At 44.5% G+C, this 18,050-nt stretch overlaps 1 protein-coding gene across 2 annotated transcripts in view; it reads right to left on the bottom strand.

The window, feature by feature from the left end:
- Positions 1-18,050, bottom strand: part of TTBK2 (tau tubulin kinase 2) — a 230,002-nt gene that overhangs the window by 38,171 nt on the left and 173,781 nt on the right. For both annotated transcript variants that reach the window (XM_054028672.1, XM_054028673.1), the window contains exons 10-13: positions 17,708-17,865; positions 16,711-16,927; positions 14,957-15,168; positions 12,249-12,846 (exon numbers count right to left, since the gene is read on the bottom strand). In XM_054028672.1, coding sequence (XP_053884647.1) covers positions 12,249-12,846; positions 14,957-15,168; positions 16,711-16,927; positions 17,708-17,865 — 1,185 coding nt within the window. The remainder of the gene's footprint in view (positions 1-12,248; positions 12,847-14,956; positions 15,169-16,710; positions 16,928-17,707; positions 17,866-18,050) is intronic.

Raw genomic sequence — 18,050 nt, 5'->3', positions numbered from 1 at the left:
ATATGTTCTTGAGTTGTTAAAATATATTTTATTTTGTGGATTGCTTATGGTTGTATGAATAAGGTTCAGTATTAAAGTTTTTAGGTACAATTCTGAGGGAAGTTATGAGATAAACAGATAAAGGTTAATTTCTACTTTTTAGTCATTCTGAATATTTTGTTACAGATGCAGAATCCAAGTTTTTTGAGTTGCGGTGATTAATATTAAATATTAAAATGCGGTCTCTTTAATAGTCTGTGGGAACACACTGGGTATTAAGATTTTTGTCATTTTTTAAACTTTAGCTTGCAATTTCCATATTTTTTAATATTTTGAGCTTTATTAAGGATATTTAATTGCCTCGTCTTGAATTGCACACATTACAACCTTAACTATAATAAAGTTTTGTTATTTAATTTCTTATTTTTTAAAAATATTTTACAATGTTTTTGAATGTTATCAAAAGCTGGGTTAGAGACTAAGTGATAGATCCTATATGACCTACAAACACCGTTGATGCTATGTATCCTAAGCACCTTCTATACCCTATTAAACTATTTTAATCTTCAGGCTCTGTAGAATCCAAACTATAGTCACTTTACACCTTATATACCATTTTCATCTAGACTTTTAAAGGCCAAAAGCTGTGTAATCTAAATCTGGAGATGACAATCTCATTTGTCAACAAATATACAATGGTATCGCTGATGTAGAAACACAAATAACTTAAAAAAGTAAATTTTATAATGATGAAATCTGTGAAAAGAAATCACAGCATACATTACAGTGCATTATAAAGTACATTAGAATGAGTTTCCAAACTTTTTCAACCAACCAGCATTCATATATCATGGGGTTATTTTTTTCCATTGTGAAAGTCATTAATTTTTACTCTTTGCCATAAACCCAATTCGGATGCTACACTTCTGAAAACACACAATTCAGATCACTATCACCTTCACTTAAAAAGTTAGAAGGAGGGTTACAATAAGCTTTATACATGGAATACTGGCTGCAACCTTAACTATGAAAGTGCTGCTCACTATTCTTAATTATGCAAAGATGTCCATATTTTCCCTGTCTTTATTGTTTCCCTCGCCCTCTATAGTCATCTTCCTGTGTTGTGGCTGTGTAATACCGCGACATTCCTTTGTTTCCCTCCCTATGGAGCAAACAAATCCTCAACTACAATCACAACACAGGATGTATGAAAGAGAAACTTTCACAAGGAAGAGATTCAAATGAAGCCACTATGAATGAAAGTCATTGGATCTCCTCCACTCTTCCATTTTAGGATAGCATCTTACAATATATATGGGATACACTTTCTGTTTATTCCCAGATAACAATGTATGTGAATGAGATGCACTCATTCAGTGAACCTTGTTAAGGAGGAATGTAACAGTGGAGACTGAAGATACTGAAAGCCATAGTGCCTACCCTTTAGAGTCCCAGAGTTACAGTTACTATATAAATGTGCCTTGAGACAACATATTTATAATATTCCACCTAGAAATAGAGACAGCATACAACAGGGCCTGTGGACAGTGATACTGACAACTACAGAACATGCCTAAGGTTTGCTGAATAGCACAACACAAGAAGGATTCAATAAACCTGCTTGTACTTCAAAAAACTCCAATCTTGTATGAAAATAAGTTTGTTGATTTATTGCAAAATGTTACAGTCTATTGGCCTAAAAATGACAGTTTACATATGACCTAAAAGTGCTCTTTTTAAAATTAAAATAAAGCAGTTATCAGGACAGATTTCACTGCCTATTCTAACTAATGATTAAGCCAATAAAAAACTGCAATCTTTATGGATAAATACAATAAGATGCATACTCCTAAGCAAGGGGTCAAACCGTGGTTTCATGAGTTATGTAGGCACGAAAGCCAAATCCAAAGAATGTGAAGACTCACAAATAGGTGAGAAGACATGCAACCATCCTTATTAAAACCTTTTTACACTGGAGTGTGGAAGATTTAGGATTCTTGTACTAGAGAAACATATCCAGATATGGCTGCCAGATGGAATTTAACACCACTCAAAGATCGACCAGAGTATTTGAGTGATGAAAAATAGTTTAAAAGTAAGGGAACTGTAGACGTTTACTGTAATATAATAATAAATCAGAACCCTTATTAGAGACCAACAAGAAAAACCTCTTATTTTAAGGCAGAGTTCTTTTTCATGGAAGGTTTATTTTCCAGATGAATTTTCTGAACTTCTTGTAGGCGGCATAAGTCACAATTCAAAAAGAGGTCACAATCCAAGCCAGCAGAAAGTTTACCCTTCTCCTCTCCCTCCTTTTGTTCTGGTTGTTGTGTACCTTGCCAATACCTTCTGTCCCAGAAGTAGCTGCATTTCAGTGGTGCAGTTATTTATGTATTGTATGAAAGGTGCCATATAAAAGTAAAATTCTCTGTCTCACATTAAATTCAGTTACTTCAGTTCATTGTTTTCTTATTCTCCTTACATGTACGTCAGTCATCATCACTCTATTCTGTTTCTCACTACCTTTGATTTTATTTCATTCTATATCTCAGCCACTATGTGCCCATTTTTCTATCTCCTGTTCTTCATCCAAACTTCTCCCTTGTTAGTTTATTCCTCGCTGTCTTTTCCACCAGAGCTGTGATTCGTTTTAATACTTCAGCTGAAGTGGCTAGAAATTCATCTGATTCTGCTTTCTCTATTATTTCTGACAATAAGTAAGTTATAAAGCCCTTCAGCTACAGTGCCAGGATTGGCATTTCAGACCTCTAGGAGACATCTGATGAGATGAGTAATGTACAATGATAAGTGCACATTTTTGGTGGGCTGTCAAAATATTAGATTTGACTATTTTTCAGAAAGTTAGGCCCTAAGTAAGGAGGGATGGCACAGTTGTGTGGGATGCGGAAGTGAAATTACAGCATCAAGCTGAATTTTATACCTTTAACCATGAATTCTCTTCCTTTTTTTGCTTTAAGTTGGATTCTTAATATTACTTAAAATGAGATTAATTCAACCACAAAAAAAGTTTATGTACTAAAAATTTATCCAAAATGCTTATCAATAGTCCCATTCACATTAGTGGCAAAGAACTGGGGCCCTAGTCACAGACTTGATTCATCCTAGTCAAACTCTAATCTCTCTCAGCACTGCACAGAAGTTACTGTCTCCAGTTCTCCTCAGTTTACCTTCTTCCTTTAGATAATATCTAGGCTAGGTGCTCTCATACTTTTTCATAACTTGGACCAAATCTTAATAAAAAGGTATTTTAGTGGACATGTCATCTATCATTTACACTATATGTTTGTATGTCAACTAAAGCAAATGCTTACATGGAATAGTTCTATTAGGGAAGTGTGTATGCATTTCTAATTGTTTTGAATGTGATAAGCGTTTTGCCCTTTTGGAAAAATGCTAATCAAACCGTTTACTTTTCATCTCATCTTCTCCTTCTCCCCACCCCTTCCCCCCTCTTCCCCATAATATTTCTCAACCCCTTTATTTCCCTCTCTCCTTGGTCCCCCGGGCATACTATCCAATGGAGTTGTTTTCTGCTCCCTTGGACATTCCATCAATGACTTCAGACCCTGAAGACTAGTTCTATTTCTGTCTCCCTAGGAATGTGTGTGACCCCCATGATTATCAATCAGTGTTACCTCCCCTTCTCTTAAGTAGCTATGAACCCTACTGGAGGTAAACTCTTCTTGCTTGTTTCCAACTGCTTTAACAGGAATCCAGGTCTCCTTTGAAATAAAAAGCCTACCAGCTGTAAAAGCAGCTAGAAATGAGGAGGAAGAGGCAGCACCATGTTACCTACCAGGTATTTGTGGAGCAGCCTCACTTTGACCCTGATTCAAAGGCCACTGAAATAAAAGGAAGACAATCACTAACTTCAGTGGTCTTTGGGATCAGACCCTTTGAAAGGCACTGTTTGATAATCCTTTTCAAATTTACATTAAGTTACCCAAATCACCTCCACTCTTACTTCCAGTTTAATTTCCATTTTCAATTTCATACTGTTTATTCATTGTCAAGGCAGACAAGTTTCCTCCACTCACCTTCTCTGAAATGTCTCCCATTCCTGGTGCAGTTTAAATTTACCTGTACTTCTCTCTTTTTCCAGTTCAGGCCATAATCCTACCCCATTTACCATTTCAGCAAAAGTTTCTTCCTCTACATAGTCCAATTCAAAAACCTAGATTATAGCTAACTCCATTTCCCAGTGCACCTTCACTTTTCTCTCCAGAAATTCACATTGTTCACTACTATTTCAGTGAATGACAACTCCACTAGAATCAAGACAGTTTCAATTCTGCCTATACTCAGAGTTTAAGTAAGCAAACTATTACCTGTAAACTAGTACATTTGTATGAAGAAGGTCCATGCAAAATTGCAAACTGAGAAAGAACGGTTACTTACCTTCTGTAACTGTTGTTCTTCGAGATGTGTTGTTCACGTCCATTACACATTAGGTGTACGCGCGCCGCGTGCACGGACGTCGGAAACTTTTTCCCTTAGCGGCTCCCGTCGGGCCGGCAGGGCCCCCTCCTTCCCGCCAGAGCGGCGCCCCGCTCCAGGGTATATATATCCCTGCCGACCCGACCCCTCCGGTTCCTTCTTGCCGGAGACTCCGACAGAGGGGAAGGAGGGTGGGAAGTGTAATGGACGTGAACAACACATCTCGAAGAACAACAGTTACAGAAGGTAAGTAACCGTTCTTTCTTCTTCGAGTGATTGTTCACGTCCATTACACATTAGGTGATTCCCAAGCTTACCATTGGAGGTGGGTAGGAGTCAAGGTACAACTGACTGTAGCACAGCCCGACCGACCATTGCGTCCTCTCTGGTCTGATGATGGATCGCGTAGTGGGCTGTAAACGTATGTATGGACGACCAGGTGGCTGCCTTGCAGATCTCCTGGATAGGGACCTGTGCCAAGAAGGCCGTAGAGGACGCTTGGGCTCTAGTCGAGTGGGCCCGGATCTCCGGGGCCGGAACATTGGCGAGCTCATAACAGGTGCGTATACAATGCACAATCCATGCCGACAAGCGCTGTGTCGAGATAGGCAAGCCTTTCATACGTTCCGCAATCGCAATGAACAGCTGGGGTGTTCTGCGGAACGACCTGGTCCGTTCCAGGTAAAATGCCAACGCCCTTCGGACATCCAGGGTATGTAGGCTGCGTTGGTGAGGGTCCGTATGGGGTTTAGGGAAAAACACCGGTAGGCAAATGACCTGCCCCATGTGAAACTGTGATACCACCTTTGGGAGGAATTTGGGGTGCGGCCTCAGTTGCACCTTATCTTTATGGAACACTGTATAGGGTGGTTCCGAAGAGAGGGCCCTCAATTCCGATACCCTTCTGGCCGACGTGATGGCCACGAGAAACGCCACCTTCCACGAGAGGTGCGTGAGGGAGCAAGTGGCTAGGGGCTCAAAGGGAGGACTCATGAGTCTTGATAGGACTAGGTTCAGACTCCACGCCGGGACAGGCGGGCGCGAGTAGGGGAACGCCCTTTCCAGCCCTTTGAGGAATTGGGCCACTGTGGGGTTGGAGAACACTGACACGCCCAACTCTCCCGGATGGAAAGCCGAAATAGCGGCTAAGTGAACTCTAATTGAGGAGGGTGCAAGCCCTTGATTCTTGAGGTGCAGTAGGTAATCCAAGATAGACGGAACTGAGGCTTGTAAAGGCTGTATGCGTTGAGGCTCACACCAGTGGGAGAACCTTTTCCATTTTGCCAGGTAGGTCGCTCTTGTAGAGGGCTTCCTACTATTAAGGAGGATTTGCTGAACTTGGTGAGAGCACCTGTGTTCTGCATCATTCAGCCAGAGAGATACCATGCCGTGAGATGTAGTGAAGACAGGTTCGGGTGGGGTAGGCGACCTTCGTCTTGCGTGACTAGGTCGCGATGGAGGGGGAGGGTGATTGGATCGGCTATGGACAGTTCCAGCAGGGACGTGAACCAATGCTGGCGTGGCCAGGCCGGGGCGATGAGTATGATCGTCGCCCTGTCCCTGCGGGTCTTGAGGAGAACCTTGTGTATGAGTGGGAACGGAGGGAAGGCGTATCTCAGGCTCCCTCCCCATGGGATCATGAAGGCATCTGCTAATGATCCCCGGCTGAGGTTCTGGAACGAGCAGAATTGAGGGCATTGGCTGTTGTCCCTGGTGGCGAATAGATCCACCCGGGGAAAGCCCCACCTCCGGAAGATCGAATGCAGGACGTCTCGATTCAACGTCCATTCGTGCATTCGGTAGGAGTGGCTGAGGCGGTCCGCTAAGCCGTTTTGAATTCCCGGAAGATACGTCGCGATGAGGTGTATCGCATGGGCTATACAGAAGTTCCATAATTGGAGTGCTTCGTGACAGAGGGGAGAAGACCGGGACCCGCCCTGCTTGTTTATATAGAACATGGCGGTAGTGTTGTCCGTCAGGACTGCCACGCTGTGACCCTTTATGGTGGCGCGGAAGGTCTGACAGGCGAGGCGAACCGCTCTTAGCTCCTTCAGATTGATGTGAAGCAGCTTGTCTTCTCTGGACCACAACCCTTGGGTCCGCAGTTCCCCCAGGTGCGCCCCCCAGCCCAGGTCCGATGCATCTGTTACCAATGTCAGAGTGGGCTGTGGGGCAGCGAAGGGGATCCCTTCGCATACCTGTTGGCGATCGAGCCACCAGCGTAACGAGCTGAGCACCTGGTTTGGGATCGTGACTACTTGATCCAATGGGTCTCTGTTGGGGCGATGCGTGTGGGCGAACCACAACTGTAAAGGTCGGAGCCTCAGGCGGGCATGTCTGACCACGTGTGTGCAAGCTGCCATATGTCCCAGAAGCTGCATGCAACACCTTGCCGTTGTCGTGGGGAACTTTTGGACCGAGCTTACGGCTCTGTGAATAGACATGAACCGTGCCTCTGGTAGGCTCGCTTGCGCCGTTACCGAGTCCAGGGTTGCACCTATAAAGTCCAGCCTCTGTGTGGGGACTAACGTGGACTTGGGCGCATTGACCCGGAGGCCGAGCTTGTCGAACGTCTGCAAGGCCAGCTTCACGTGAGATTGGACCTCGGCCTCCGACCTGCCCGCGAGTAGCCAATCGTCCAGGTACGGGAACACACGCATCCTTCTCTTTCGAAGGAAGGCTGCCACCACGGACATGCATTTCGTGAACACTCGTGGTGCTGACGCCAGGCCGAAGGGCAGGACCGTAAATTGGAAGTGGCGCTGGTCGACCATGAAGCGCAGGAATCGCCTGTGGGCTGGATTGATAGCAATGTGAAAATAGGCATCTTTCATATCGAGGGCAGCATACCAATCCCCCGGATCCAGGGATGGGATAATAGTTCCCAGGGAGACCATACGGAAGCGAGCTTTGATCAGAAACTTGTTTAGCTCGCGCAGGTCCAAAATAGGACGGAGGCCTCCTTTTGCCTTGGGGATCAGGAAGTATCTGGAGTAGAATCCTTTTCCCCTCAGGTCTGTTGGGACCTCTTCTACTGCTCCAGCAGCGAGAAGGGTCTGAACCTCCTGCGTGAGAAGTTGCTCGTGAGAAGGGTCCCTGAAGAGGGACGGGGAAGGGGGATGGCAGGGAGGGGGCGAGGAAAACTGGAGGGTATAGCCCGCCTTCACTGTGCGCAGGACCCATCGATCCGATGTTATGCGCGACCATGCCCGGTAGAAATGGGACAGGCGGTCTTTGAAAAACAGAGGAGGATCCGGTATGTTTTTTGGATATGGTACGCTGTCCTCGGGCGTAGCTTCAAAAGCCTGGTTTATTCCCTGGCTGCGGCTTGCCCTGGCCGTGACTCTGGCCCTGGTTAGGCATATTGTTACGTCTCCGCCTGTTATCCCTGCCTCGACGGCGGTACGGCTCGTGTCGGGGGCGAGGGTGGTATTGCCTTTGCGGTGGCTGGGGTTTAAAGGGCTTACGCTGCGTTACCGGAGTGTGCATACCCAACGACTTAAGGGTCGCTCGTGAGTCCTTAAGGCTATGTAGCCTGGCGTCCGTCTGGTCGGAAAACAAGCCCGAACCTTCAAACGGGAGGTCTTGCAGCGTGGTCTGTACCTCTGGCGGGAGACCTGAAGCCTGCAACCACGCCGAACGCCTCATCACGACTCCCGACGCAATTGTTCTAGCCGCCGCGTTGGCTGAGTCTAGTGCGGCCTGCAATGAGGTCTTGGCCACTGCCATTCCCTCATCCACCAGGGCCGTGAACTCCTGATGCGCGTCAGGTGGGAGTGAAGCCTTAAACTTGGCAACTGATGCCCACGAGTTAAAATTGTGCCTGTTTAGAATCGCCTGCTGATTGGCGATCCGCAGTTAAAGGCCCCCAGATGAATAGACTTTCCTCCCGAATAAGTCCAATCTCTTAGCTTCCTTGCCTTTGGGGGCAGGAGCTTGCTGGCCATGCCGCTCCTTTTCGTTGACCGCCGAGACCACCAGCGAACAGGGGGACGGGTGAAGAAAGAGGAAGTCAAACCCTCTCTACGCCTTTTGCAGTTGGCGCACTAGAGGCCGGTGTTTGCCACACCGTCTTATAGTTGGACTGTACTGTCCGTATAATCGGGAGAGCGACTCTGGAGGGGCCCTCTGGGCTCAGGATATCGACCATGGGGTCATCCTGCTCTACAGTCTCCTCTGCTTGCAAGCCCAGATTGAGGGCTACCCGGCGAAGCAGGTCTTGGTGTGCCCGATGGTCGATCGGGGGAGGGCCGGACACCAATGTGCCCGCTACCGCCTCATCTGGCGAGGAGGAAGAGGTCGGGGCCTTCTGCCCATCCTCATTGTCCAGCAACCCAGCATCAGCCAGTTGTTCCTCTGCGGCCTGACCCGCAGCGTGGGATTGGGACGGCACCGTACTCGGTGCCGAGTCCACTCCTTCCCGCTCCGGTGGTCTAGAGACCGTTGCCTCCCTATACGATGGCGGGCGGTGCCGCGGGGAGCGGGATTGGTACCGGGAAGGCCCGGATCTCGAGGCCCTCGATGGGGGTCCTTGCTGGTGGTAGGCCCAGGGTGTCCAGAATGGCCATTGGCTCGGTTGGCCCCATTGGGACTGACCGTAGTCTCTGCTGGCCCGTGACCTATGGGCATACCCGCCGTACCGGTCTGAGTCAGCCCCCGAGACCACGGACGGCGACCTGGAAGGCCACGGTGGAGCCGTAGGATGGTGCCGGTCCGGTTCTGGGGAGTAGCGCCTCCGCGACCAGGACCTGGAATAGCGCCTCGCCGACCTGGACCTGGAACGGTACCGGTGATCGCGGGACCGGGAACGGCTACGACTGGTCGGCCTTGGGTAACGAACCGCCGATGCTTCGCGGTGCCGACTCGTGCTCGGTTGCTGAGTCAGTGCCGACCACTTGTTGAAGCCCGACTGCTGCGGTGCTTCCTGCGCCGAGGGCAACCAGGAGTCCACCGAGGCGGAGCTCGACCGGGACCGGTTCCTGGAGCGGTGCCGAGACGGCGACCGTGATGGGCGCAACATCGCCGGCTTGCCTCTACGCGGCAGCATCGGCGGAGCGCCCTCAGCGCGTGCCGGGGCCTCGACGGACAAAGCGATGAGGTCCTTAGCTGCCTCAAACGTGTCCGGAGTGGAGGGCTGTTCCACGAGCTCCTCTAGCCCTTCATCCTCACTCGACGCGCCCATCCCGGGGCTCGACGGGCCTTTCGGCGCCGGAGCCACTACCGGGGTCCGTGTTGGGGCCGTATCGGCCTTAGGGGCACTCGAGGTCTTTACCGGTGCCGGCCTCTTGTGCGGGGAGCGTCCTCAGGCCTTAGACTGGCCCTTCGCTTTCGCCGGCGAAGACGATCGGCGTCGTGCATTTCCCCGCTGGGTCGGTGCCGGTTCCCGCACCGATGCCAGGGCGCTCCGCACGGAGGCAGACGGTGCCGTCGAAGTGGAGGGCTGTAACGCCGTCTCCATGAGCAGCTGCTTAAGGCGAAAGTCCCTCTCCTTTTTAGTTCTGGGCTTAAAGGCCTTGCAGATCTTGCAGCGCTCTTTCTGGTGAGCTTCCCCCAGGCAACGGAGACACGAGGCGTGGGGGTCGCTCAATGGCATAGGCCTGCGGCACGTGGCACAAGCCTTGAAGCCTTGGGCGTGTGGCATACCCCGCCACCCAGGGCCGGTGCCGGGGTTGAACAAACAACCACGGCAGGAACTTTAAGTACCCTAATGAGCTGTTAACTACTGGCTCAACACTACTATAAACTAACTGGTAAGTGATAGATAACACTAATGACTATTGCTAAGGGACACTCTCAGACGAGAGACAGAGTTGTTCCAATGCCGCCACGGACGGTAAGAAGGAACTGGAGGGGTCGGGTCGGCAGGGATATATATACCCTGGAGCGGGGCGCCGCTCTGGCGGGAAGGAGGGGGCCCTGCCGGCCCGACGGGAGCCGCTAAGGGAAAAAGTTTCCGACGTCCGTGCACGCGGCGCGCGTACACCTAATGTGTAATGGACGTGAACAATCACTCGAAGAAGAACTGAAAATTAGCATTTTGCACAAACAATGTTACTATACATTGTCTACTATGGCTATAGTTAAAAAGCAACAGTTGAGCTGTAAATCAATGGTACATCTTTATGGGGTTCTCAACCTATTTTAAAACTGCAGTATTTTGTGTTGGTCACATTACTAATGTATGTTTCAAAATTCTTGTTCTCTTTAGCTTAGCAGCAGCTGCATATTTTAAGGTCTTTTCTGTACATTTAATCTTTCTGTAAATTACACAATTTGCATAGAATGGGTGCCTAAAAATAAATAACCATGTATAAAATATTTCTACTGTCTTTAATATTCCATGAGAACATGGGGATATTTGCATATGGGTAGAAGAGATTAAGTAGAACTATTTAATTGCGTCTCTGAATTTTCCTAAAGTAATAAAATTTCAGATTCCTGAATTATAAGTGATCGGGAGCATCAAGGGACATATATTTTTGCAGCCTGTCTTTCGGCAAAAAGGACTTTAACTTTTTAAAACTGTGGTATAAAGTAAGAGAGAAGTGAAGACAGGTTTATTAGGATTTATGAAACCAGAGTCCTTGTCTATCTGGGTTTTAACTTTGGAATTTATTTTGGAAAACAGAATATTGCTACCCACACTGAAAAGAAGTCTCTTCTAAGCAATATGCTGCTGTTAACCATAATGTAGAAAAAATAAGGAGTAGAGAGATTAAGGCAAATACTTTTAAATATGGGTACTTAAGATACTCTACACCTACAGATGCCATTGGTTTAATTTAGGTGCCTAAATATGGATTTCAATGCCTAATTTAAGGCACCCAAGTTTGAGAATACTGACCTATGTGACCCAGATGACACAGTAAGTGTAAGAGGCAAGAACTGAAATCACAAGTCCTTGAGTCCCTATACCCTGGTTTAACCACTAAACCACACTGTCACTCTAAGGAAGGAAGGGGAGAAATAAAGTCAGAGGGAGCATTATTTGGTGATGGAGACATCTGAGGGGGAAGGAAAACTATTGGGAACTGTGCAGGTGAGGGATGTATGAGACCGAAAAGAGAAACATGCCAACTGGAGAAGGAGCAGAGGAATCTGTTGAGCAATCTGTCCAGCAGAAGAGAGGCAGATGACAAGCAATTACAGAACTATTTCAGAAGTGTGAAGTAGCAGTGGAGTTAGAGAAGCCGGCAAGGAACTGTAGCTGGTGCAAAAGATATCAGGGGTTGCAGAAACATAAATATTACAGTGTCGGTGCACTAGAAGTTCCTACGATCAATAAACAAATTACAGCCAGTCAAACAGGGAAGCCAAAAAGTTGTTTCAGGGGCAGAAAGCAGCAGAGGAAATTCAGAAGGAAGAAACTAATTATAGGATGGAGGGAGCAAGGAACTTTGTTTTTTTTGGTACAATACTAGCTTCTGCCTTTTAGACTTTCTCTACAGGACATAACATACTATTGTATAGTATTTTACACATTTGTTATACTTTCTGTTTATTTACTCATAACAACATATATGTGTGTATATTTCATTGGTTAAAAGGTTCTTTTTAATGTATATTTTTTAATTAAGCCCAGTTCTGAGGGTTGTTCACTGCTGAACCAATAGCAAACCTTTCACAGACTTTAGGCACAAATTTAGCAGATCCTGGGAAATCCCTGGTGCAGAGTTAAGTCCCATATCCCATAACCTAAAACATTCCAGAACCTGCTTATACTTTAGCCACTGCCTTTTCATTTACTGTTTTATTCTCATATAGCTCTGAATAGAGAGTAAAGATATTATTACAACTGTGAGTTTTCTTACCAGAGTGAGGGCTCCTTCTGCTTGGGCCTCCATTGGACTTGAAGGTGTGGCTGCAAGAAGCTGGCCAGCAACTCCAGCCATAAATTCTAATTTATCTGAAAATTGTTCAGAAGCAGCAGTAGCATGATCAACAGGTAGATCTAACCCCACACCTAAGGCTTCATTCTTGGCATGGACGTTGTTTTCTGCCCAAGTACTCAGTCTTAGTTGTTCTTCTTGGGGGGATTCCTCTAGGACTTGTAGCACCTCAGGCTCCTCATCTGAGGGACTTCCAGTTGTTTTATGTACTAAAGCCCCATTGGTCCTGAAATCCTGCAAATCCCGTTCCTTATCCACTATCACCCATTCCTTGGAATCAACCTCCTGCCGGCAGGAGCTTAAGTTGACAGCCACAAAGTCATTACTAACAATGCCATCAACTTGTTCTGGAGAACTGGCTGAAGCAGGCTTAGAAGCATCAGGAAGATATTCTTCATCATAATGCCAGACACGGTCAGCGCGGGCAGCCACAGCAGGAACAGATATTTTCTGAGGAACAGGAGGCGCAGCAACAGCAGTTTCTTTCCCAGCATTTGAATCTTTCTGCATCTTCTGCAAGCTTAGGAGAGAAAGACGTTACATATGAATTAATTAAGAATGAACTACACTATCTGAATTCTGCCATAAGAGCCAAGCTGAATTCACTTCAGAGTCTACTATAGTGCTTCCTACCACTTTTTAGAACTAGCCTTCAACAGCTGAAACCTTCAAAATATGGGAGGGAAAACAAACCAAAAATAACCCACAGAGTTAACTCTGCAAGCGTGTGCAGCATCAGCCAAGTGGTATGACTATGGTGAGTAAGCTGGGAAATGCTGGACAATACAGAGTTCCCTGTCCCAAGACAGAGAAAGCTGGGGACATACAGGGAGAAAGAAAGGAATTATTTATTTATTTTTTATTAATTTCTACCTCCCAGTTACCAAAAGATAACTCTGGCATCTGGTGACAATGGAAGAAAGTTCTTAGGGATTCATATGTAAATTTTATGTATGTATTTAAACTGGGAAAATAAGAGAGAGCAGAGCATAGACATTGGTCAGGGTGGTATCAGATGGCCAGTGCAGTGCCAGTCATATTGTGTCTTACAGATCCAAAGATGAGCATAAGAAACAATTTTCAAGTAGCAGTTATGGAGATGCCTGCAACCAAATGTTTTGCATGTGAAAACGTAACTCCTGCCAAATAAGGGCTCTACAGCACTCTTACTGAAAAAAAGGGGAAGGAGGCAGAAAGTTGATAAAAGTCAGAGGAAAACTGGAAAGAAAAAAAGGAAACCAGCTCCTCACCTCAGCACGAATTAATGCCAAAACATTTCAGCTCGATTCAGTACTTCCCTTTTGGTATCGAATGAAAAAAGGAGATTGGGAGACCGAGGGTGACATAAAAATAACCATGTACCACATCAACTTTTTTTGTTTCATAACTTTGTTATTATTATGTAATAAGCCAGCCTAAATATATCCTTTCTATCTACCTGCAAGGATTTTCTAACTGCTGCAGTTTTGCTTTGTGAGAAACATGGACATTCATCCCATCTCTCTGCAGTACGGCATGTTCTCTTGTTTTGTCTGAAGAACACTAATGAGTTTTTATTACTCAGGAATGTAAATCTCTCCCTTTGTTGTCCACTGTGAGTGAGGGGGGGTGTTAAGGAAATGATGACATTTTAGTTCTATTACTGGTGCGAGATAGTTGCCTCTCTTTGTCCTTAATTAAGTATGATGTACAACTCTATGTCTCAGTTTTAGTTTATACATGACTCATTCTTTGAACCTCTCTTGTTTATCCAAAATACTACTAAATTCCTTTTCCTCTCTGTCTACTCTGATCATGTCTTCCTCTAACTCATATAAGCTCTGCATCAAATTCAAATTCCCTGTTCTCATGTTCAAGGCTCTGCACAGCTCTACCAACGCCTAGATCTCATCTCTCTTCTATTGCTTCCCAATTTAGCTTTATGATCTGCCAACACCCCTTTTCTCTAGCCTTCCTGTGCATTATCCTTCCATAATACTCCCTTCAGCTGGACTAAATTCCCTGATCCTGTACACTCACAACCTCCTTCTCCACCTTCAAATTCTTTCTCAAAACCCACCTCTCCTAACAAGCTTTCCAGCACTGCTGCATTCCTGACAACTTTAGAAATATAAAATAAAAGTGAAACTAATGACACATGCACTACAGAAACAAGTAAACTCATTATTTTATTTCACATAAATCCTGCTCTTCATACACATTACACTTTACCAGAGGTAATTTATGCCTATATCTAATTTAGTGCTTGATTCTGTAATGCTTATCCAAGTTAAATTGCACTGACTCCCACGAGAAGTCCCACTGAAGCCAACAGGACTATTCATGAAGTGCTAATCAACAGAAGTGTGATAGAAATGGGCCCTTAAACTAAGAATTCCTTGAGGTAAGGACTTTGTCTTTATTTGTCTATAAAACACCGTGAACATCTTTGGCTTAGTGTAAATAGTAATAAAAATTCAATAAAAATGTAATTTAAAAATGCAAAATGGGATAGAAGCCAGGGACGTTCCTCAGAGCAAATACTATGAATCCAGTAGACATTACTAGCCATTACTTGTCTCAATACAGTCTAAGCCAACAAGCCCCTAAAAGATCCAAGCATAAATGCGAGATAGAAATTTTCTCTTTACCAGGTCTCAAGAAATTTATCAGTGTCTGGCTTTGACTCTAAGGTCAGGCGTTTCTCCAGTTCGAAGCTGTGGATTGAACGTAACTTTCTCATCAGTGGGACATCCCTGTCTGGCTGGGTGGTCTCTGAGCGGACTCGAACTGGAGAACCAAGGCTTGGTGCATTAAGCATTCCGTTCACTGGTCCATGGCTGTTTTCCTCCTCTGTAGAAGCCTGTGCAAATAAAGAACAACAGAAATAAACATATAATTTTTAGGAGTGCTGAAATAGAGGAAGACACAACAGTGTATGCAGTGCACATAACCCAATGCTTCTATCCTATAACAAACCAATTCATACTGAGGATGCTCCTTCAGCAGAAGTTCATGCCATATTTCATGTAGTTTATATGTGATCATCAGCTACCAGTTTCCTAAGGCATAAGTCTAAATTAGGGATTAATTGCCAGCAACGCTGTGGTTTTCATTAAGTCTCAGGATGGAAGGAGTCAATGGAAGAAAACAATACATTACATTTCCCAGATTTTAGATGTATATTGATCCCCACTCCCATTTCTGGAATTCTCATCAATAGCAGGCCAAATCCAGAAGCCTAGGAGGTTCTTCATACTGCTTTACAGTCATAGCCTCTTTTTATTTTATTGATGAAAGGTTAATCTTCATGTTAACTCATCCTTATGCATATCTGAGGCATGCAATACCATTGCACTCAAAGTCTACAAGGTAGTTTTTTGATATGGAGCAATGTTTATTAGAAATTAAAATCAGATGTCCAACTGCATCGCACTTTGTAGATCAACTGGGTATGATTCAGTGTTGAATTCAGTGTTTCCCAGATGTAACTCCCACTGTTATCAATGAAACTTGTATCTGCTTATATCTGAGCTGAGTTTGGCCTCAAAAGAGAAAAAGTTCACCTGTCTTCTGCCATTTCCCCTTAAAAAACTAATATACATTAGCCAGGCACAAAAATAAGTATCACAGCAGTCTGGCCTCCCCCCAACACATTTTACATATACCTGGAAAAATAATACACAGCCCAGTCACTAGATAGTATTTCGGCTTAAAAAACACTTCAGTAACACCTTCTATCAGCTACTGATGACATTTTCACATCAGAGGAGCACTGGCTACAATTGTCTGAATATGAATTTTAGTGATTATGAGAGAGCGAGCGAATAATAGAAGTAATGATAGTGAGAGACTGGGATCACTGTCAAGAGCCAGCTATAATCCAGACAAGCACTGAGCAAGTTTCCCTTCCATGAATTAGTCAATGTATCTCAATTTTGACCCTTAGTACTTCTACTTTTCCAGTAATGGGATTCTACTCAACACAAACTGAGTGATATGTTACATTATGAAGACAAGCATGCAATATTGACTAAATGGAGAATACCAATCATATTTATTTTGTTGTCTGGAGAGTTAGTTCTGATCTATTTTCACCTCTTCACCCTTAATTACTACCATGGAAAGTGCAAGAAAACACTTCTGACCTTATTCAGTGACTAGGAAACAAAACCATCTTTGAACCCAATATGAATCATGGCCTTCAGAAGTGAAAAGAGCACTGACCCATTGAATTATGCAACCCTCTGCTTTGGAAAACTATTCTCTCTGGTCAAAATGCAGAATATTTAAAGTGCCAAATGAGCATTTGCTCTCCTATTACTCATCATGCCACATTATCATGTTCCTGATGATGCCAAGAAATTGCTGAAAGAGGTTTTTCCCACTGCAGTTCTATAAATACCTTACAGATCCCCAGCTTTATTTTGTTTCTGTTGGCATCCATCTCCTCCCAGACATCTTTTTCCTGAGGACGTTGATGCCCAGGGGACCCAGGCAGTTTCTCTGGTGAGACTCCAACAGGAATACCATTCTCCCCATCACTGAGCTGCTCATCTGGAAACACCTCATCCGTGTTCTCTCGCAGCAAATCTCCTGGGATAGGTGTGGCATTGGCTATTCTACAAAGGAAGAAGTGAAAAATAATGCAGTGGAAATGACTCTGGTATTCCCACTCGCTCAAGGCACATACTTCAGTATCAAAACTTCCAGTCAACATAAAATTTGAAAAATTAAATTACATCATACCATAAAACTGTATATATGTAATTCAGTTATGAGAATGAAGGAAACCTTTTAAAAGCTATTTTTCTACTGACTTTGTAGTTACTTTCTAAAGCTGAAAATCACATTCTTCCTGATTCCTTATGTCAAAGAGACCATCTGGTGAACATATATGTTATATTTTATATTATATCCTATTATATTATGTTGCGTTCATATAAGTACAATACTTTTCATCTTTGAATCTCAAAGAGATTTTCAAGTGCTCCTCATTAGTGACGATTTAAAGCCCACAGAAGGCAACGGAAGTCTCTCATTGAGTTCAATGGGCTAGGGATCAGGCCGTAGGTTCTTAACATAGGCTTTAGCAAAAGGTTGACTGGAGAATGGGAATCTAATAAAGGGATTTCTTAACCCAGACAGGTATCAACATTAGTAACTGCTGTTATTATATATAAATAAATATATATATAAATATAATTCTGTATATTTAGGACAGCAGCACCTTTTTTTTTTTTTTTTTTTTGGAGGCGAGGCTCAATAATGACCAAAGGGAGACCTAGTATCCTGCAATTCTCTATTAGTTAACACCCTGGAGAAACAGATGTGACAGATGACTTTCCCCTGGTGCTAAGTGGTTGTCTGTTTAGGTTAATATAGGAAATCCTTGAACATACCCAATTGCAGCTGGGGTCAGGCGAGTATGTAACTGAGGAGTTGTTGATGTTGTTGTCGTCGTCAGAGAGCCATCAGTTCCACTCTTCTCCCAGTCAAAAGGGTCACTTTCAATGACACCAGAAGTTTTCATACTGTTGTCAAACACAGACATGAGAAGCTAAAGATAAAGAAAAGAGTTAATTAATTCTTCTTTCTTTGAATAAGAGAAAGACAAAGCACTCCAGACTCAGTTTCCCCTCAAGACTTTTCTAACATCCTGATTCTCCTTTAAGACTTTATCTGACAATTAATGGTTAAAAAGGTAAGGTTTATCAAAAGTGCTATATCATCACTCCCCCTATC

The sequence above is a fragment of the Malaclemys terrapin genome, chromosome 4, assembly GCF_027887155.1.
Source record: "Malaclemys terrapin pileata isolate rMalTer1 chromosome 4, rMalTer1.hap1, whole genome shotgun sequence".
NCBI classification, from domain to species: domain Eukaryota; kingdom Metazoa; phylum Chordata; order Testudines; family Emydidae; genus Malaclemys; species Malaclemys terrapin.
Note: the sequence above shows the minus strand (reverse complement) of the source record. Positions and strands in the feature narration are given on the sequence as shown.